At 38.4% G+C, this 23,330-nt stretch overlaps 1 protein-coding gene across 3 annotated transcripts in view; it reads left to right on the top strand.

Moving 5' to 3' along the window:
* The window catches only part of THADA (THADA armadillo repeat containing), a 151,692-nt gene that overhangs the window by 121,004 nt on the left and 7,358 nt on the right, over nucleotides 1-23,330 (top strand). For all 3 annotated transcript variants that reach the window (XM_088161232.1, XM_014883146.2, XM_088161233.1), the window contains one exon: nucleotides 2,969-3,100. In XM_088161232.1, the coding sequence (XP_088017358.1) occupies nucleotides 2,969-3,100 (132 nt within the window). The remainder of the gene's footprint in view (nucleotides 1-2,968; nucleotides 3,101-23,330) is intronic.

The following is a 23,330-nucleotide window of genomic DNA, read 5'->3' as shown; positions in this document are numbered from 1 at the left end:
GTTTAAAAAAAATTTTAATAGGATTTAATTACTAAACATACAGATTTATTTAAATTCTGGTAGAAAAAGCACATGTGCCCAGCCTCTGGCAAGAACTCTGCAGAAGGGGCACATGAGATGTTGTTAGGTCTCCAGTTCAATATACATTGCTGTACAGAATTACTGGCTTGCAATTGTTCTGTAACTTGAATCTTTCTGTAGTACTCTATTGGTGAGGTGGGCATAGTTTAGTTTAACACTGGGAGTGTAACAAAGCTGTGCTGGCTGGATGTTGAGATGCTTCAGTCTAGAAATGAGAGACACATTCTACTGGAAGAATGATTGGATCACATTATTGGATCATCTCCCAGGTATAAGGATTTTTGTCTTAAGTTAACATTAGACTGTCTCTTTAGAAAACAAGGAAAGAAGGAGAGCAAAGAAAACCTACCCTGCCTTATGCAACAGTACATTAGTGAATGTACTAATGCAAAGCTAAGTAAAGCTCTGGTTTGTTCTGTAGAATAGATGGAGTTTTTCTTTTAGATTTTTCCCTCCCCTGCTTCTGTGAATAGAGAATAGGGGATTTTGTGAGTAAAGGGCCAGGCGAGATGCAAGAATAGGTGATAATAGGAGGTAAAGAAATTATTTTGCATCCTGAACAGGACAGACAGCTTTAGATACTTTTAACTCTGTGATACTTCATGCCAGTGTAGTTGTATGCTTTTAGTTTAAGTAGCTTAAGTCCACCCATGTGGACTGGATACATGTATCTCTTAGACAAAAAGAACAGGATATTTCTTGATGTGTAGATAGTGGTTTTGTGAAAAATTAACTATTATTTTGAGATGTGCCTTTTAAGAGGTATTGGTAACATTTACCAGAGCTAAATCTATTATATGAGGCAGACATTGCACTATTAAGTGTTAATAGTATCAGCTCTGGAAATCCTGACCTTCACCATCTAGATAAAGCTCTTCATAGGACAGACATTACCATTTTATGTCAAATGAAGACAGTGGAAGTTTTGGAGTAAAAATCTCCCAAATGCTGTGCTTCTCATCATGTTGTTATTTATGGATGTGGTCCATAGATGATGGACAACACTTTCCTCTTCGATCTTGTCAAAACAGTTGCTGATTTCCATGCTTTCCAGTCAGGCAGATGTGCAGGTCTGAAATAAAAATAGCAGCAGTTTATATCATGTGTAAAATCCTAACAAAACAAATGAAAACAGACAAGTAAACAAAAATAAGTGCTCCCCAAATAGCCCAGACAGCAGAGCCCCACGGCCTTGGTGGGCAAGCCATCTGAATTAGTTCTTTGCTCTGGAAATTGATCCAAGGGAAGAAAGATGCAGAGCTGACCCTTCCTAGTACCTAGAATTGTCAATCTGGGGATCTTCACAACTGTGAAACTGTCAGTACTGCAGTGAGGAGTTTGACAAATCCAGGGCATGGGCTGGTGATTAGTTGTAGTGATATAAACCCAGAATAATTACCTTAAACGGGTTGTGTGCATATAAACATTCTTGACTTCTATGCCTTCTTCTGCATCAGCTTGCTTGACCACAGACAGTAAAAAGTAGAAGTTAAAGGAAACTGTGGTTGTATGAAATGAAGCTGTAGTCATTCTCAAGAGCTTCCATTACTATGTTCCTAAGAGAAAGAGGGTGAATGCCTGTCTGTTCTGGGTGACCCCATCATCTCTTCATCAAGCTGCTTGAGGGTTCAGAAAAAGTCTTTATGCAAATTCTCATTGCAGACTTCCACTGCTTCTGGAAATACAGTAGAACATGTCTGGGTGGGAAATCTGGCAATTGAATCTGTAAGGGAACAATTATTCTGCCCTAGTTGTAGCAGTATAACATTATTGAGTTTGTCATGCTAGAAAACAAAGCAACTTCTTTCTGAAATAATTATACTTCATGCCATTGCCACATAGGGAAGTTACAGGTAATACAAGAATGCTTCTTCTGCCTCTGTACTAAAGCCTAGAGCAATTTACTTTGGCCAAGCAGTGAAATACAGTTGCCTGGCTAGCCTTGCAATACAAATCTCTGATAAACCTGCTGAAAACATAGTAGAAGAAAACCAGCAATGAAACACAACGCTTGTGTTGTCTGTGGTTACTAGAAAGTAATATCTAACAGCTGGCTGCATCTAAAAGTGATCTTCCACTGGATTCCTTTAATCAGGATGTTTAACAAGACCTGAAAAATACACAGCAAACAGACAAGTGACTCGAGCTAGTCATGCATGAAATGAAAATGGCACAAAGGTTTGCAAGGGAAGTATGGCTTGTGAGGTGTGGATTGCCACTGGCGTGGTGTGTGCTGTCTGCCTTGGGCATTACCAGATGAGCACCTCCATCTTGGCACTTCTCTCTGGTGTTAGTCTTAGCTGTGCACGTGTAATCACCCCATGATTAAACTTGTTTCCAGCAGAGAGTGGGTGTGAGGCTGGCAGGGCATGCTGATGAGTGGTGGGGACAGGTGGATGTGGGAGGAGGTGGTGACAGGTAGATCCCTGAGAGGTGGGGTCAGTTGCTGTTCCCAGCAGAGAACACTACTGGCACTAGCTGAAGAAAGTTTGCTTTGGCAGCCTCTGCTCCAGGCAGATTGCAACAGCAAATCCATGATCAGTGTGTTGATCAGTGATCGATCTCCAGCCACAAAATTTTTGCTGTTGCCAAACAGGAATTCTACACTCCTAGAAATTGTAGAAAATTGAGAGCACTCATGACTGAAGTTGAACCCAGATAGAGAGGCCCGTTCTCTTATCTGTTGCCCACTGTTTAAACCAAGCTGAGTCTGCCACCTAGATAAGGCTCACACACGCTGAAAATACTCTGATCGTATTGCCAGTCTTTTTCCCAGCAATTTGCCAGTGCTTTTCATGTGTTGTGTTTAGGTATGGAAACAGAGCTCTAACTTCTTTGAATCCATGTAAGAAATAGAACTCTAATTTTTCTCCACAAATAAATATAGGACTGTCTGATACCCTTGGTCTATGGAAATGTGTGATTCTACTGCTGCAGAATGAAGACTTGGTAGTAAGGGATGCTGCTGCTGAAGTGATACAAGTGGCACAGTTGGAAAAAAAGAGTAATGGAGGAACAGGTATGTTAACATTACTTTTAAATATTGTTGAATGTTTGGGAGGCAAAAGTATTTCTCTTCTCATCACAAATTTCTTGCTAGCTGTGAAGTGCTTCATCTATCTCCTATAAATATGTACCATAAAAGATAACAGCAAATTTGACGCCCACCATGCTTTATTATTTTGCTTTTACTGTTTGTGGTTTAATTTGCATATAGTTACATGGAGATGTGAAAAAGACAATAGCAGGACTCAGCTTTATGGTTCATGCTGTGATGAGTCAACATTCACATAATTTCAGTTTGAAAGTTCTTTAATATCAGCTCTGGTCTAATATAATGCAGTGTAAGACACTCCTTGAATCCCACTTTGTTATAAGAGCCTAATCACAGAGAGATAGGAATCTAGGAAATAGTATTCAACTCATTGATTCATTATTAGACCTTGAAATCCATTTAGATCCAGATCAACAAAGACAATATACAGCATACCCACAATGTGCTTTTGAGGATGTGGGCCTTTTTGTCTGCTTGCCCTAGTTTACTCAACCCTGTTAATTTTAAAATAGCCACAAAACTTGAGTAGGCTTAACTAATTAATGTGCTTCACTTTGAGAGTCTTTGCTGACACATTCTTCTATGTGTTGTGAATAAATTAGAATTTACTACCAAGCTCATCTCTCTCTGGTGGTCCCTGGTCTGTGCTACTCAGTAATGCCCGTACCAGCTTGTCTGCAGTCAGTTCAAATTAGTCAGCCCTCTCCATGTGAACTTCTGCTAGGCTGGAGATAAAGCAGCTCTGTAGTTTAAAAAAAAAAAAAGGCAGTAAAATTATGTTTGCCACTACTGTAGATAGAAGTAGCCAGGAATCTGCTCATGTGGCAAGTGTGGTTTTGAGCTGGTGCTGTTGAGGCACAGAGCTATGGGGTAGAAGAAAATAAAAGGAGGGATATGGTATGGACAGCTTTCATCTTCCTGTTAAATCCCACAGCTCCAGCACTGGCATCACAGCTCTGAGAGTTTCTTTAGTCCCTGCTACAGCTCTCTGAGTATCAAGGGGCTCTGTGTGCATGTGCCTCAGGTCCCCAGTGCTGGTCTGGGGGGGCATCCTCAAGTGTCTCAAGATGGTACTTTCTTCGGGAATAATACAGTGCTGGATTGTCTCTCTGTCTCATTGTATCTTCTCCCTTCTTCCCTGTTGTATCCTGGTGCCAAGGGATATTTTCCTGTAACTGGATGAGAGCTCTGTCCTCTGTCTCCTAATTAATACTAAGGTCACCTCAGCACTTGCTTTTAGAGCTTACCACTTTGTAAAGCTGAAGTGACCATATTGAGAATATAACATAATAATTTTTATTTGCTATGTTCCCAATTAGGATAGGAACCCCACTCCCCAAACTTCTGTTAACCCCTTAGTTCCACTTAGGTGTGCCTTCCTGTTTGTTCATTTAAACTTCTTGCAGTGAAATGAATGTCTGTCTTCTGTGACTAGAAAAGAGTGCTTCATTTGAAAAGAGATAATTCAATTTCCTTTCATGTCCATTTTCCATCATTGTTGTTCCTTCCTGTGATCTTTTTTTCCCACTAAACTCTTTTCACTTTTTGTGCTTTGCTTTCTAGCTTTTGGGGCAGCAATTTTGCCCTTGTGGTTTTTTATTTGTGACCAGATTAAAATAAGCTCACCTTTGTATGTTGTTTGTTTACTTTCATTTTTCCCCTTTCTTTTCATGTGCATGTGAGAGTATACAATATGTTTGGGTCTGTGGTTTAGACATTTCATGGATCACCAGACATCTCTGTCGTGGGAATTTTAAAATTACATTCAAATATCTGCTTATTTTTTCCTAGTTTTCATACCATAAAAGTCTGATTTTTCATCACAGCACTGACTTTAAAAGAACTGAACCCATAGACTGAAATTCATAGAAGCTGTGAAACAGGTCTCTATAAAATTCTTAATTTATAACAAATTACTAGATATCATAAATTAAGTAACTTTTCATTTCCATTATACGATGTTAAATTAAGTGTTGTGGCCCAGTAGTTTTATCATGAGATCTGAAAGATGACTTGAGATCAGAAAGAGGAATGGATGTTTAGAAACCTGTTTTCATACATTCTGTAATTGTTTCACTTTCATATCATTAACATTATCACTAGCTAACACAAGAGAGTAATGAGACAATTATAATTACAGCTTCATTTATGCATCAAAAGTGTTGTGTCCTAGTAACCATTGCATTTCCAGAAATGCAGCACTGTAGGAATAGGTTATGGTATGTTTCACCTTTTACTGCTGTTAATTTGCCATACAGAGAGCAGGAATGCTGTTCACAAAATACAAGCAAGCACTGGACTTGCCAGAAATTGTGGTGCTACCATCTTCATACCCACTCCTCACAAAATCCTCTTTTTTCACTGTGTACACAGCATGTAAGGGAGGAGTAACCTATAGCTGCCTGCAGAATAATTTCATTTATTGTCAGCTTAGGGAATCAATGCCACAAGTGCTTCATTTATATTAAGATCCAGAAGAATCTGTGATTATAACCTGGCAACTGCTTCTGCCCTTCCTGTTTGATACAAGCTGGCATCTTGTTTTCATGTGGAAGAGTAGAGAAGGAAAGGTTATGTACTTGTGTGTTACAGTTAAACCAAGGCTGAATTTGCATCCTGTTCAGCAGAGCAAAGTGAAGCTGGAATGTTGTTAACAGTAACAAAGTTATCTGCACAGACTGTTCATAGAGTTGTTGTAGCACGGTTTTCCTTTACATGCGTGTTGCTGAATAACAGCACAAATGAATAGCAGTATAATAGGTATTTTCACGTCATTTATAGGTGGTGAAACTGGAGGCAAATGTTCCTATCTATTATGGTGTGCTTTTACTTTCAGTAACAGCTCCTATCTTGTGTAATTCTTTGAAATGCTACATGAGTTCCTGGAGGAGAATATGAACTTGGTTTCTTGTTGTTCCCTCGTGGCTTTTGGTGAGGGCAAAACCCCCAATCTCCTCAGATACCTAATCCATGCAGCTTTGGATCACTCAAATTATGAAAGCAGTAAGCTTGTGGAGTCAGAAATGTGTGGTAACACATGTGATACAAGAATTCTGTGGAAACTGCAGTCCCCATTTTAGTTTGGAAGGAGAAAAGTTCAAAAGACCAAACGCTGATACACTGCAGGGCTTTTTTCCTCACTCTACCCTACTATTTACCCCCAGGAAAAACCCTACAAGCCCTGTTTTCTTACAGAAGGCAAGGACTTCTACTGTTATGAGTAAAGTTCACTTTTAACATTTATTTTATTCATACAGTGAAGTTTGTTTCATGATTTTAGTATATGCAAAAACTCATATTTAGTAGGGGAAGTTACTGAGGTTGGATGATGGCAGTCATTTTCTGAGCAGAGCAGGTCAAACAGAATCCTATCTCAACAGAAGGGAGAAAAGCTTCTGTTTTCCTTGCTAAAAATACCAACTTAGCAGGTAGTTAAGGTTTTCCTAATAACTGGAACAATATAAACCCCATCTGTAACTCAAGGTATTGTGCGTACACTTTGTTGTTGTTTCCTCATGCATTGAGGTGTAAACCTCTGGGAGATTGTTTTATTCCTTTTAGTATGAGGGAGGGTACAGGAAGTATTGTATTCAGTGTAAAGGTAGAATAGTTGCTTTGAAATCTAATTAAATTAGTGACCCATGGCTGTGTAAAGTCTAGACCTATTCACAGCGGCATTTTTTTATACAAGAGGGTTACTCCTTACAAGAAAGATGATTTAAGTTGGGGAAACAAGAGGGCTTTTTCCCTGCTGGTGATTGCTTTGTTAAATATCCTGAAAAATTCAAGTAACTGTGCTAGTACAAAAACTGTATTTATTGGTGTCATTTTTCTCTATGGCTTCTTTTTTAATCTAGAGAAGAACTACATGAAGCTATAAGCTTGTCAGTATTAGAGAAGTTAGAATAAACTATTTTTCTACCATTATAGCAAAGCCAATGAAATTCTATAAAATTCTATATAAAAGACCACCTTTAGTCAGCTTAACCTTTATGTTGGTAAATTACCAAATTAACCTTAAATGAGTTTAAGAGCATTTTTAGTGTCATCAGCATTAACACCAATTTAGCTGATTTTTAAAATTGAGCTGAATTAAGCTTAGATGAGCAATTAGATTTGCAAACTTGAGGAAATCTTTTGAAAGTGCCTGAATTATTTAGCAGCCTAAATACTCTTCTGGAATATAATTGAGGACTTCAGGAACTTTCTGCTACTTTTGTTGTGAAATAGCAGTTTTGTACAGAGATGAGCAGGCTAGCTCCTGGGCTCAGCTGTGTGGCTGCAGGAGAGCTTGTGCAGCCCAGGGCAGGTAAATGGGTAAATGGCCCACTCTGAGCACCACCATCAAAATCAGTCTAATGTTGTTGTTGTTACATGCCTAGGTTTTTGAGTAATTCTGAGCATGATGTAGTCAGTTTTAATCCATTGGCTAAAATTTCAGATATATTAACTCTGTTCCTTTGGTTCCATTTCACATGCTTAAGAAATAAGCAAAAGCTGATACTCCTGTGCCAGAAGTTTCTGAGCAAAAGGCAATGCAAAGTTCTCTTTTCTTCTATTGATGGTTGCTCTCTTCTTGATAGATTCTACTTTTTATCTTTGGGGAAGATAATCAGTGAAAAGGACAAGTGTCCTGTTTTTTTTGATTCACCAGCAAGGAAAAAAAAGAAATTTATTATCTGGCTGGTTTAAAGAAGCTGACTCCACCTTCTGAACTATTTTCCACCATCCTATTGGGAAGGGGATGGCATTACAGAGCAGACTGGGTTAAGATTCCTGTGGAAGTCTTCACTGCTGGGTGTTGACTGTTTTAGTGGCTTGCACTATTTCAAGTTTATCTTACTGTTTCAGGCATGTAGGAGCATTTCAGCGACTTTTATTTTGTTTATTGGCCAGTGAGTATAAATGTGTGCAAAGGGAGAAGTTAAAATGTGCTGCTTAGGGTAGTGGTGGGGGAAGAAAAAATATAATTTAATTAGATTGAAGCACTAAAACATTTTCAAAGTGTCTCTGAATTCTCTTCTAGATTTAAAAAGACTTTAGACCTAACCATCTGACTGGGTAGAACCTTTCTCTGTGAACCATGCTGTCATCTCGGCATGGAGAAGAGCAAGGCTGCTTGTTGCTTACACCTCAGTTTTCTTTTTCACACATCATTTAGTGTAAAAGTCAAGGCAAATTCAAACGAAACTTCTTCATGAACCCCAGAGTAGTTGTGGCTGTCATGATTGTGTGTGGAAGAAGATTTATGTGTGGGTTTTTTTTCTGGCACAACGACAGTGTAAATAAGCCTTAGCAGAGGTAGGGGAAGTTAAGGGACAATCAGACTCACTATATTAAGATTTGAAAGAAACAAGGGGAGAAGAAATCGTGCTCAGATTTATGTTTCTTTTTCTTTTTCCTGTCCTCTAAAAATCTTCCTTGGTGAACCTAAAGCTGTGCAAAAGGTTTCATACATATGTGCCCTAAGAAGATCTAGTAAATCACTTGAGCAAGAGATAAGAGATAACGTAGTCTGTGTGATGTTAATGCAGCACAGTGGTCTGGCAGTCATCATCAACACCACAGGTGATATCAGCAAATCATAGGTGACTGGCATGATCCCAAAACTTGTACCCCAAATGTCCTTTACAACTAGTCCATGAAGCATTTCAGGACAAGTGGCTCAAATTTCATCTACTCCAGTTGCTAGTGAAACAGCTATGAGTAAGTGCTGGGCTAACCTAAAATGCTAAATGGACCTTGGTAGTGTTTAAATGCTAAAAATACCATTGACATTGGTGGTGTTTAACTGCACGATAAAAGCATCCCACATACTGCATGGGAAACAGTAAAGATACTTTACTTTATTCATTGCCTCATCTGCTTGTTGGCATTTGAAACTGTTTTCAAACTATTCATTAAAGTAAGCGCCAGCTTTGTCCAAAATAAAAGGAGCTTTTCTTCCTCACGTTTATCGTTGGGTAAATGCATTAAATAGATTCCTTAAAGCTTTAGTTCATGAGCATGTCAAATTAACCCCCACCTCCCCAGACCTGTTTACTTGCCAAGTGCTAAGTCTGTGCTGTGGGATTGGAGATGGGAAAATAACTGGGGGTTAGAACCTGTGCCCCACTGCTGTGTGCAATATGCATGTTTGAAGTCGTTGTGTCTCTCTCCATGAAATATAAAGAAGAGATGCCAGCAAACTGTTCAGAACTTTCCTTTTCATGTGATTGACGTGTTCATCCTCTTACCAAACTAGGGCATAGATTAACCACCTTTTGCTCTACTTCCGTTCTGGAGTAGCCTTCCAGTGAAGCAAGTGGGAGGACTGTGGTGAATAAAACGAATGTCAGGTTACTCTGATCCTGGACAAAGATTAGTGTATAGGGTTCTACTTCTCTCATGCACTAGGTGACTGGCCCTGATGTTCAGGTTAGACTAATGGGCCTCTGAGGCCCCAGACAGCTCCTTTAGTTGTGGCTCTTCAAACCAGTTCTGGCAGCTGCCTGGCTTTGAGGAATAAGTGGTAATTGCCCAAACATAAACTAGGGAACTGCATATATGCAAACTGGTTTAAAGATGCATTAACTGGCAAGATCATAAGGTGATAAGATTTCCTTTGCTTGATTCAAGTCAAACTTGTGCATTTTCTTCTCTATTTTGTCTGTTTAGAGGTTTGATGGAGGAGTTACAAAAAGCACGAATTCAGAACGTGGCTGTAGCAAGAGCTTGCTGACACTGCTGCCTAGAGCTCTTGCAGTGGTTGGTAGTGCTGTGGGTGGGTGGCTACAGCTGCATACAGAAGACTGAACACTTTCATTCTAGACATGTGACTTGCTGTGATACAGTCACTATGGTGTGGAAAGTTAACAGCTTCCCTCAAATGGATGAATTTCATGTCCTTGCTAATGCCATGGGTAGGTAAAAGCAGCAGTTTGGAAAGACCATTTAAAATGCCCTTATTGCCTTCTATGATTTTCAAGCTGCCTTGAGAATTGCTTATAATTTTGGAGTCTGTTGGTCAGAGAAATCTCCCAGACAGATCTTGTGATATGCCACGGGTGCTTGGGCACCGTCCAGAAGTTCTCACAGTGTTGTCCGGGTTACTAATGGAAAACTGCTAATCATATTAGCCAAAATATGTTTATGTTCCCTGTACTGGGGACAAGTGGAAAGAAGGTTAATGAAATTTTTCTCTGGAATCAGCTCAAGGATTTCTTCCGCTTTGTGTGTATTCTTAAAAACTGCATTCTGGTAACTAGATGTGCAGCTCACTAAACAGAATTTCTAAGCCTGCTATGAAAGAGGAGCCTTTTGAGCTGGATGTTAGGATTTAAATGGGAGGCATTTATCCAAATGGCCTTTAAGCAGTAGAAAACAGAGTAGACATAGACAAGACTCATCCAGGCAGAAGAAATTATGAAAAAGATGCAATGCAGTCAAAAGCAGAAAAAAATCACAGCAGAGCAGAGCTGTTCCTGTTGCAGAATGATTTTCTATAATTTTAAGTTTATTTTCGAAAGACTGTGTATGGACTCTCTGTGATACCCTGTTACAAGCCATACATCTTGAGGCTTCAGTGGAGAGGTGTAAAGCAGTGGCAGCAGTTTGCAGTGTTCTATTCAAACACGGTGTAGGACTTTGTATTGAGACACTGTAAGGTGATGACATCTCCTCAGTTCCATTAGATAAGACCTGTTGAGGACAGGGGGAAGGTCACACAGCTGTGTGTGTATTCTGGGAATGGTCTGACCTGGGCCCTGCCAAAGGAGGCAGTGGGTGCTGCCTGGAATGACCAGAACTCTGTGCAGGGTGAAGTGCACCACATGTTACTGAAGAGTAGTGTAAACCATGGAAGGGAGCATCACTGATAGACACCCTTAAGTTGTCTGTAATTGTAGGATCATAAGTAGGCAGGGTTCAAACAGAAAAAATGATCTTTAACATGTGCAGTGTTGAACCTTCTGCTTAAGGGACCCTGGCTCTGGCTGCATCATTTTATCCTTTCCAAGCTTTTAATGGTCAATACTTTACATGCACCTGCATGGAGAAGGATTTATGTGGAGAGATAAATATGTAACAATGACCATTTAAATCTTGGCAAACAAAATAAGTGTCAAATACCTGTGCTATTTGGTGACTGCCTGATGACTATGATGACCTCACATTAAAAAGGTTTCTTCCAGAGAGCAAAATCACACGTGGTAGAGATTATGAAACACTTACTGTGGCTAGAAGCTGTAATTTTGGGGTTTTTACATCTTCTGTAGTAATTCTAAGAAGGTAACAATTACCGGTCACTTACAAGGATGAAAGAATTGAGGTCTAGGAGTGTAAACTAATTCATCTGGTCTTTCTACTAGAATAAATTCAAGGCTGTTTCAGGAGTAGATTTGACCTGTAGCCTGGTTCCATTATATTTTATGCTAATCAGTATGTTTTGTGTCTTTGTAATAGTATTTCTGTTATGTGTGACATTCTACTTTTGCATCCCTAAAATAACTCCTATTGTTATGAAAACTTTCATAAGTTCTGATTGGAAAGCAATTAGGTCTTAAAAGTCCATTTGTAGTAAGATTGTTTCCTGATTTAATGGTGACTCTTGAATAATGTTTAACTATCTTCCTTAGATACAGAGGAAGAGTTGGCTAAAAATACGGCTTAAATATTTTTTGTTCAGAAAACTCTTTAGTGATTACTTTGGGCTCAGGGACCCATCACTGAATTTGCTGACTGCCTTTTTTTTTTTTTCCTTTCTGATGCCAGTGTAGAGTAAAGCTGTTTGTTACCCACAGCTTACCTCCTAAACTTGAGTCTTTGTGTGTGAGTAAAATATTAATGAAGAAGCATTGACTTGAAGCCAAAGTGAATACACACACTCCTGCAGTTTTTTATGAAACGTCCAAAGCTTTTGAAGCCAGGTTTTCTGATAAAAGTGTATGTGTTGTTCCTGTTAGCTTAACAAGTGTGTGCCCTTTTGATATAAACAAAATAGCATAATCAATGATCATCTTCTGCTTTGAAAGCATTTCACTTTATTTCTGAGAGAGATCTATGGTATTTTAGTTTTTTTTAAAAGTTGCTTTGATTTTTACTCCTGATTAATTATAGAAGAAGTAAGGAGCAGTCTTAATTATCTTCATTGAAAAAGCAATTTTGCAAACTAGGCCAGTAAACTGTGTGAAATCAGCCTCTGCAGAAATAAACAAAAACGGAAGGACTGATCATATTCTTCTGAATAGAGCTATTTTGTGCTTGCTCTAAACAAGCTGGAAGTGCAGAAGACTCAGTGCTTTGGAGCAAATGTACTCTGCTCCACAAGAGCGTGACAGATTGTCAGGGAAGACCAGGGAAAAAGAAATTGTACTATTCACCCTACCTTGGCTAGCTTTCACAGCTAGGCCAGAAAGAGTTGTGGGGCTTTGCTGTTTTGGTTCCTTGCTTGCTTTTTGTAGCTGGCATTCTACATCGCTAATTGTGGGCATGCTAATAATCAAGAAAAATGTTAAGCTCTTAAATCATATCTAGACTTGTGAAATATTATTTTAACAGATCTATTTGGAGATGTAATTGTAGTTCTGTGAACAAGAAGTTTGCAATAGCTGGCCTGTAGTCTCTATGGCATTTTGCTACTGTATTCAGCTCTTGTTACACCAAGGTTCAAATATTTTATTTGAATAAATTGACTCCAGTTTTATTAGTTAAAAAATACTGAAATGAGACTTGCACTTACAAGGCTGTAGCTTGTCCTTTATCTGTAAAAATGAAGTCTGGGCACAAATTGTGTTATTTTGGTCACCAGTTGCTGCAGTTCTTTTATTAATACTGCTTCTTCTGTTTCACTGATACTATGAAAGGGTAAAGATGTCCCAAGCAGTTTATTTTTGTAAAAACAATGGCTACTTGAGTAAATTGGTATAGGGGACAGGTACTATTAAAAAGTAATTTTTAAAGCTAGATTATATTGAAAGTAGCCAAGCAACAATAGAAAAGAAATCTTGTTACTTCAAGAAGAATTGTTCATTGGTTAGGAATTGAGAAAAGGGAATAAGGGAAAGAATACTGGAGGAATTAAGGGGAGTTGCATACAAATTAAGAGAAAATAATTTCATTTTAAATGGAGCTCACTTTCTCAGAACATCCAGCTAAGGGCTAGACATAGTTAAAAGCTGGGATATGGAAGTTGGTGGTAGCTTTTTGATCCTTTGTGACCTGGCACAGGTGAAAGCTGAACAAATAGGGTGCTGTTCTAACTAGGACTGTGCACAAAAAGGCATTGGTTATCCATAGCCTGCGACTGCCCCACTCCTCCTCAAATTGCTTAAGATGCAGGAGTCCAAGTGGATATGGACCAGTATCTCTGATATTTTTTGTATCCTGCATATTAACTTCCCACACAGTGCAGTTGAGGACTGCATGCTAGAAGTTCTGAAGGGAAGGACCTGTGAGAGCCCTGGGCAGGCACACCCGTACACACATGGAGTTCTTTATAAAGGCTGAGCTGGAATGCCTGTCAGATCCCAGAGGTATTTCACCAAGAATGAGGAGATGATCCATTCCTGCAAGCACATTTTTGCACACAGAATTTCATTTGTGTGTTGGTGGAAGTGAGGTAGAGGATATAAATAACCTTTGCAAACTAACCTAAACCACCACCTTGTTTTCACGTAAGTCAGCACTCAAAATTTTTAATGACCAAGATAATTCCTACCTGTGACCGAGTCAAAGCGGCACCTTAGAATGAAAGTTGGTTTTATTATATTACTGATTTCCTGTGCCACAGCTTTCCCACTGATTTGGTTACTTTAATTCCTGGTGTGTTGGTGGAGGGGAGGTGGGGGGAAGCAGTTGTGGGACACAATGGGCTCTTACTTCAAAACCCGAGATGTGTAAAACTCAACGTCTCTTTTTTCTATAATCAGTTCCAAATGAGCGCTTACAGGGACAACTCGGAACTGGTTTGGTTGAACAAATTGATTTCTCATGCTTGAGAAAGTAAAGTTAAACATCCTTGGGAAGCCTAGAAATTTAAATTTGGAGAACTAGACTTTTTATAAAGGGCTTTTGATTTATTAGATTTAGAGCAAGACTGTTGAAATCACCTTGAGGAGCAGAATTATTTATGGCAGCTGCTTACAGTACCAGTGTAATGCCACTTTCGCATGTTTTTAATTTTGTTCTTTCACATGGTCTGTGCTGTGTTAATGATCACCTTGTCATGCTGCCAGTGGAAAACAGTTTTATAAATAATTCCCACTGGTAAGATGAAAGTGTTAACAGAAATACTTCAGTGAAGGTCTTGATTAACTTATACACTTGGCTTGATCACAGTGAAGCTTAGACTTAGAATATCTTGTTACCAGAACTAATAAAACCCATTCATTTTTTCATGTACTGTGTTAATTACCCTTTTACTTTCCCTTATGGGCAGACACACAGAGCCTGATTTCATCTTTGTGTTGAAGACTGTAGTTACACTTTTAGACTTTTCCTTGCTCTACTTACAAGTTACTACCCAAACAAAACTAACCTTCCCTAATTCCAGAATCCATATATTGTAATAGTAGACCTTCAAGACTATAGATTGTTACACTTAGGTGCTCTATTTAACCTATATTTACTATAAAAGAAAAGATCTTTTAATTTTTTTGTATTTTCTCATACTTACTGAAAGCTTGCTGTCTTATGCATTAAGAAGCACTACTAAAAACTGAATTTCCAGAATATCTTTCTTCTTTAATTAAAATTCCCCAAATGTAAATATTCCAGTCAATTGCCATTTTGCAGTAGAGAATACTAATTCCATCACCACCACCTCTGAGAAACATCAGGAAAACAGGCACATGCCATGTTCTCTGAAGCTTAATAGCAATAGGATCACATAAACTGTGTTTAATGAAGGGCCTTATAGAAAAGATGTTCACAATACTGGTTTCCATCCCCTAAAACAAACTCCTTGGGGGTTGGACTAGATGATCTCCAGAGGTCCCTTCCGTGAGGATTCTGTGAAAGCAACGTGTGTTGGGTAGATCTGTTTAATCAGGCAAGATCATACTTGTGGGCAATTATCTTTAAGGTTATATATCAAAATAAAGATGATTTGATACTTTGGAGTCAGTGATCTAATGCTCTCCTAAAGCAAGGTCAGCACAGACCTTGGAGTTCAATTATAGTGGGTGTAGGGAGAGCCTAGGGATAAAATGATCTCAGGGTGAAGTAGTACTTACATATACACAAACTGAATTATTTTCTAGGCTGGTCTGTAGAACTTAACAATGGTTTCATTTCAAATTCATAGGAGCAGAGGCAATACAGGCAGCCTTTGCTTGTTAGCTGCCGTTTTTGCAATGGGTTTTGTTTTTTAGCATGATCATCTGTGTGTCACTGTGAAAGGCTGTCACAGGGTAGAGGTAAATTCTCCAGATTAGGGGTTTCACTTGATTCTCACAATTTGTGATTAAGGCTCACCTAGTGCCATCCATGGCAAAGTGAAGTAGAATTTGGCGTTTCCTGAAGGAAACCCATTCGAAATATACAGATGGAAAAATAAGATGCTAAAGACAGAAGGAGTCTTTATCTTACAGACACATGTTACAGTCACTGTGTGGACTGCAACTTCAAATGGCATTACTAAGTAGAAAAAGCAAAAAGTTCCTTGAGCTGTGAAGTGAAGGAAGCTTAGGTTTGGTGGGGGTTTTTTTCATGGGTTTGTTTTGCAGGTAAGTGGATCTTCTCATGTTTGATGACTCAAGTTTCACCCTTTTGATAGGCATGACAGCAATAGGGTCTCTTTTCTTTACCCAGATGACTACTTCATAGAAACAAGACTTAATTTCAGTTTCAGATTCCCATATCCTTTTTTGTCAAACTGTATTGAAACTGGCTCACAAATTGTGGTGGGAAAACATACACAGACGTATGCCTCCTGATTTCCTTGTTTTGTTTGAAAATGGGGGGGAAATCCCTTTGGTGTTGTTTATTCTTTCAGATTGCCAATCTGATTGAATAAAATATACGAGAGCTGTTATTCTTTTCTGTGCACTGAGTGCTCCCTTCCTCTCTACCTGACCTCACATTTCATCCTCCGTGGTTCTTTCACCTTTTCAAGAGATCTTTAATTGACCTCTGTAACCTCACAGCCTTCTGCTTTTCTGTTTCATTTGTTTCTTTGTTATTTACTTTGTAAATTTAATTGTGTGAACTGAATATTTTTATGAGGGTTGATGGGTTGTTATTATTAGGGTTGCCTCACACCCCTCATTATAAAATGATGGTTTTCAACTAGTTAATCCTTGGTAGTTGGTACTGAGATTTTTCTATACTGTGAGTATTTTTGTATTTTTTGTACACTTTAATTATTTGGGTTTTGTTACTGTAGACATGATTCTACATATGAATTTATGAGGAAATACTATATTTATGCAGGCTGTGAAAAAGATTGAAGGCCTTTTCTTTGAATGCTATTACACATGTATGCTTTGGGTATGCTGGATATTTTTGGTAAAATATGCACAAATTTGCTTGAGAAATAGAACTATAAAATGCTATACTTTTCATATATATATATATACACACACACTCAATAGAGATTGAAAGGAGCCTAAAAGCTAAAACCTGTGAAGATTTTTGCGTTCACAAAGCAGCTTAAATTTCTCTGTTCCTGAAATGCTTACCTGCATTCCAAGCAGTGCTATTGAGGATGCTCGGTGCCTGGAACACTGCCGTGGCTGTAGGTAGCTCTGGTCCAGACTGTGTTTAGATACTTGAAATGATGAAGGTATAGATTTCTTTTTCTTTTTGGACCTTGGCAAATTATAAGTATATGTTGCCATCTTCCTCCTCCAGCCTTTCCCCACACCAAGAGTATTTGGAAGATTGCAAGGTCAGGTATACAAATGTTAGGAAATTCAACTTTAATTCAGCATTGTAATGCGGCATGTATGAAGAAGCAAGGATAAGTTGCGCTATCACTTCACTGCCTGGGTTTTTTAATAGAAGTTCTTTTATAGTTCAGTAGACAGTGCAGATTTGCTCTGGTGGTGAATCAGGAACATAGAGTGTAGGAAACTATCATCTCAAGCAGCACTACTGCTTTAGCTGCAAGTTGAATGTGATAAACAGAATAAGACCAGGATCACAAGAAGGGACATGCTAAAGCTAATTAGTTTTGCCCTTGTGATTTTGCCTTCTGTCCCCGCCTCTCCCAGAGAGCTGTTTTGTGCAGGTAAGCAAGTCATACCAAGCAGAGTTTGGAAAGGAGGTCACCATGCTGAATGCTTAGCTGGATACCTTGCAGGCATGATTTGCAGGAGTTCAGAGCACACACAGCTGAAGCCAGAGGGGGAAGTGCATTTTGAATATTAAAGCATTGGGGTGCTGACTCCTCAGTGAAACATGTCATAATGTCTCAGATCAGACATTTAAAACCAGTTAAGATTTTTTAAATATCTTCATGACTGTCTGGTCTTCCTGCAGAATAGATAGTGCCATTCCTTCCCTCTGTGCACATCATTATAAGTGATTTGTGAAGCACTCCGTATCACGATGAATGACTGAGAGCCCCAGATTACTTAGCCATTCTGTCTTCCATGCCTATTTAGAATATTTTGGAATATTTTGAATAAGAAAGGTTCAAAGCCATGTACTAAATGTGTAGAGAATAGAAAGAGAGATTTCTTCCCTGTGATGGGGAAGTCCCTGGTGTTGCATAGTTCATGTCTGCATTACTTATGTGAGACACAAATGTTTTAAATTTTTGTCTTGTGCAGGGAACACTGCCATTCAGTACACTGGGGAGAGCACTTCAGCATTTAGTTCCTTCTCAGTTGAAGAGTTGCAAACCAATTCCTCAAAGAACTTGAAAGGAAATGGAAAAGTAAATAGACAAATATATTGGTACCTGTGTTGGATTTTCTATTGAAGAACTGTGATTACTGACTGAATGATATTTATCAGTCAGAGTTTGTGTATATATTTACACTTTATGCAAAACTAAGCAGTTCCCGCTCCTTACATAAATTCACTTGGACGAAGTCCTTGAAGTAATTAACACAAACTGTTACAATTTACTGATCCACCTGAGTGTGCCAAGGCCCCTGGAATGCCATGTCTGCTGAAGATGCAGATGAAGTTGCAGGGAGCCGCCCCACTGATATGTGAGATGGAGATACATTATCCAAGACCCTTGGAGCCTGCTGGAGGATGTCCTGATGACAGCTAGAGGTTTCCTAGCAAATCTTGAGCCAGCTGTTAACACATTTAGAGTACAGCTGTATGGAAATGCCAGAGCCTGAGGTATTTCAGTCAGAGAGATACAAATAAGTCATGTGACTTCCAGAGAGGTGTAGACCTGCCCGTGTAAATAGAAGTGTCCTGGGTCACCGAAGGTGCAAAATCCAGCAGTCACCTGGGTGGCAAGAACTGTGTGAAGGAAAAAGGATGTGAACCACTCCTTAGGATTTCTTTAATGTGAGCATCACGTTGGGAAGAAACATAGAGTCCTGATTCTAGAAATTCCTCAGTCCCAATAGGGTGGTTAGGATCAGCAGGTCTTTATTGTGAATCAAAACTTGTGGTAGTAGTGTGAGGAAGAAAGGCAAAAACCAATTTGCTCTCAAGTGAAATCGCTGGTACGTCATCTTCCCATTGAAAATAGCCAGTGGCTCTCTCCTGGAGTGAAAATGCTCTTGAAAAAATCTTTGGAGATAGATATTTTCCACTCAGAATTGGGACTTGAGGCTGTTTACCTGTTACACACCTGCAGGGGAACTGCCCCTAAGTTCTCCTTAGATCACTGCCCCTAAGTGACCTGTAATCACTGAGTTGTTGAATAGGATAAACAGCACCTGCCTGTCTATATGACTGCAGCTCAATAGTCTGGCTGACTTTTTTGTTGGAATGCCAGAAAACTTACAACGGATCCCACTATACTGCATTGAAAGCAATTGGCAAGTAGGCTTTGGAAGGCGTTTTGATCTTGACAGAAAAAAGCAAGAAAATTCTCTTGGTCGTTTGTACTTAGCACCTGCAGTGTGAATGTTTTGTGGTCCTGGTAGCTTCTTACATTACAGAGCATTTGCAAATTTAGTTGTATTTTCACAGCATTGTGTATCTGTGTCCATATATCAGGAAAAAGATAAAAACAATATGAGCTGTTCTTTACACATATTTCATCCCTTAGGTGACATCTGCATAAGAACAGACAATCTGGAAGCTCTTAATGTAAAGGTGTATTGGAAGCTTTTCATGTAAGGGTGGCTGGGCTTTTTTTCATCAGGCATTCATATAGTGAATGGTTTCTGTGGGGTTTTGCTCTTTAAGTGTATTCTGTTACATGGTGAGGAAATGGGTTTAGAAAATTGGCCAGTAAAGAAGCTGAGACTGTATTATGAACATATTTGACATAAATTATTGTACAAAGATTTATGGCACTTTCTGTAAGAGCAATTTTATGGCCACTTCTTTTCAAATGTCACCCTCTATTAACAAGTAATATGAAACAAAGACAGAAATTAAATATAAACCATCCTAAAAACAGTGTCCCAGCATGTTATAAAATGTATCAGAAGTGATGCAAAGACTGAGTTATGGAGGTTTCCGAGCTGGTTTTTTTTGCTATTCTGCTCAAAAATACCTTTCTTCAGTAAGTCACACATACACTTGAATCAGATGTGCTGTGGTAAGTTAGCAAGTGTCTTCTCTACTCAGATGTGCTCAATAGTCACAGTTTGCAGGAATCTGCCTTGTTGCACCCTTTAAAGAGAACTGCTGGAAGAAAGATGAGAAATACCAATGTAAACTAACATTTAGGAGAAAGCGTAGAATGAGATCAAAACATGTTGTAACCTAAGAGGCCTTGAAAATCAGAAGTTTTTTCAATAATCTAAGATTACTCTAAATTCCAGTAATTCAAAAGTACAGTTTCCTTGGCAGTTGTCATCAGCTGAGTCAAGCTTGCATCAAAACAAGGGTTATAGCACCAAAAAAGTTTAGTGTTGTGTCAGTACTCATCTAGAAATAAATAGCATTTTCATGCTTGTTTTTGTGTCTTGCAAAAAATTCACCAAGATACACGTAATAATTCACATGAATTGGCTTAATTAAAGAAGAAGGAGAGAGAACTTTTGCACTGAGACTTGTAATTGTCTTAGCAAGATTTACTGTTGTGTCTGGAACTTGTTAAAATCAGTGGCTTTTGCAGGGGGAACTTTATATTACTTCTTTTTGAAGAATTATACTATATAGAAAATGTGTAAGCGCTGTGATTTTTTACTTTGTATTCCCAAATTTATGTCAACACCTTACAAGTTGTTGCCAGCCCACTTATACAACATTAGATCATCACATGGATGAAGGAACTGTTTGCTTTCTAGAATACAATGCCACTAATTAAAGCTGAAAGTGAATGGACTGAATTAGAATCAGCTCATCCATCAAAGACTGGCTACTGATTATTTACTGACAGTGCTTCATTTAGCTCTATTAATTACTCAGTGGCACTGTTATGTAAAGGTCATGCTTGAAAAATTAAGAAAGAATACATGAAAAATTATTTTATGCACTCAGTGCTGGAGTCTGGAAGTGGTAAATGTTAAACAGAGTATTCATGTAAATAATCTATTAAATGTGTTTTTTCTAATCAGCGTTTTAATTGTGAGTGAGTAAACAGGACAGCAGCTTACAGATCTTGGTAGGCTCCTCATGCAGGCTGTGATGGTCATGGCTGTGGCTCCATAGCAATAAAGGAAAGTTTGCCTTTCTATTACTGCTTTTAAAATAGCTTTGTTGTTGTTGTTGATGATGTTCTACCCAAATTATAACGGTTTACAGGTATTTCAGGGAGAATATTTTTTTTTTAGTTTTTTGTTCTCATTACCCATTCTTTCCTTATTCCTTTATCCTTTAAATAATAAGCCTCTTACCATTGTTACCCAGATGTCACTCTCAAATTCCATCTATGATAGAGAAGTAAATGTGTCTCCTGTGTTCCTACAGCAGAGCTAACATACAGCTCATTCACATTCAGTAACCTTCATCACTGCTAAGCAAAAACTTGTATATAGTTGGTACATGCCAGTTACAAGAGTCTTCAGTTTTACATTTGAATCTAGTCATTGCTACTAGTTTTGAAACTGTATTTACCTTCATTTTTTTCCAATAAATACATAATTTGAGTTTAAAAAAACCCATATGGTCTCATTGGCATTGTTTTAAAATTTAGCTGAATAATATTTTTGCCTAATAAAAAGGAAAAGTATGCGTTCTGTGGGTTTAGGCAGGAGATACTGTCTTTTTGCTGTTTAAATTAGAACATGGCTTGGGCTGGGGGGAGGCTCTGGAAAAGTGGTAATGTAAGAGGTAAAGTCAGAATGCTCATTTCCTCTGACAGATCTGTGAGCCGTGGTTGTTTTGTAATAAAACCCTTCATGTACAGGAGCATGGCTCACATGGGAAAATCTTACATATACATACAGACATATATATGTAAAAAGGAAAAATAACGTTGTTATTTTTCAACTGAGTTGAAAAATACTGTTCGCTTCACATTCCAAAAAAGGGCTTGAAAAGATGATGAATATGTGTGTGCTCTTTTGCTCAAGAAGGGACTTTAATTTTCTGCTCAGTCCTGAGCTGTAAGTTTCCATGCTAATCAGGCATGTTATTAACTCAGATCTGTTTATAATCAAAGTCAAAGCTGAGAGCGGCATCGCTGCCGCTCTACTCAGAGACTGCAACTATTAAGAAATTAGTTTTGATTAGTTTGTTTTGTAATGGTGTTGTGTTTTGACATCGTGTTGCGTGATGTCAGGAAGGGCCTCTTTTTAAAGCCATCCTGAAAAGCACACTATAAAACAGACTCAGGCAGGGAAATGGAAAACATATGAAGCAGTTGTACGTCATCTAGGGAATGGTATTTCTCGAGAGGATAGAAATGATCTAATTGCCTTTGATTTTATGAAGCACTATGAAAAGGAATCTGCTTATATATTAGATTTTACATAAATGGTCATTTTAAAAAGTGGAAAGTTTGATGTTTGTAACTTAAATTGACACAGTGCAATTGCAAGAGCCATCTGCCAGCCATCCAGATGCAACAGTTACCATTTTTATATTTTCTTTCTTTCCGGTGTTGGTTGGTTTGGTTTTGGAGATTTTTTTTTTGCTTTTGCTTCTCTTGTCTTATTTTAATCCTAGTGCCCAGAAGGGTGATTGCACTCTAACATTATTGTGGAGATTGGGGGGGTATGAACACCCCTTTACTTACTTTTATTCTGCCCTGCTGTTTTTCTGATGGCAAGACACCTATGCATTGTCTTGCTCTGCAGTTGCACAATTCCTGCCTACCTCAAAGCAGAACCTATTTCAACATAGGAAATACATTTTCTAGCCTCACTTTATATACCAGCTCTTTTAAGTCTTGCTTTGGGCCAATGGGATTTTTTTCTTTTTTTTTCTTTTTTATGAAGTTTAGGCATACATAAACACAGCATTTTAAGTAAAAAATGTATCTGCAGCACTTCCTCACTCAGCTCTCTTAGATTTCATATGCTGAGAATAGAACAAGCTTGATTATTACTGAACACCAAAAGGAAGACAACCTTTATACAACAAAGAGGTGATTAGTGGTTAGGTGAAATTTTCCATTTGCAAATCTAATGTTACAGGTATTAGTGACTGTGATGCTGAATCTGCCATCATTTGGATGAGAACCTGATATCTTGCTTGATACTCACCATCTTTTACAGTGATGTATCAGAAAACATGAGATAGATCCCCAGTTTTGCCAAGCAAACATTCAGTGATCTTTGTTGCTTTAAATGTCCATGCTTGCCTCTGAAGTAAGAATACTACCTCATTTTACCAGGGTGTTAGGAGGTACAATATTGATAGTAATGTATTAATATTTATAACTTGATGGGCAGCACTTTGTGCAAGAAAGTAAAAAATATTTTACCAGTTCAGATGGTAGTGGTCTATCTAAAATACTTTCTGTAATTTCAGTTGGAGAACTTACCCTATATATTTTCCTTGAAAATATTACTACTGTTGGTCCACTGGTCTTTGTGAGATTTTCTCTCTGTTACATGAAGTTCCCTTGCAGAGTCACTTTTCTTTCTGTTTGTCCTGAACAAAGTTTATGTTTACAAAAATTGCATTGCTCTTTGATCTAGAATGAACTTCAATTAACAATTTGTAGTACAAAAATTAC

The sequence above is a fragment of the Sturnus vulgaris genome, chromosome 3, assembly GCF_052056855.1.
Source record: "Sturnus vulgaris isolate bStuVul1 chromosome 3, bStuVul1.hap1, whole genome shotgun sequence".
Lineage (NCBI taxonomy): Eukaryota > Metazoa > Chordata > Aves > Passeriformes > Sturnidae > Sturnus > Sturnus vulgaris.
Note: the sequence above shows the minus strand (reverse complement) of the source record. Positions and strands in the feature narration are given on the sequence as shown.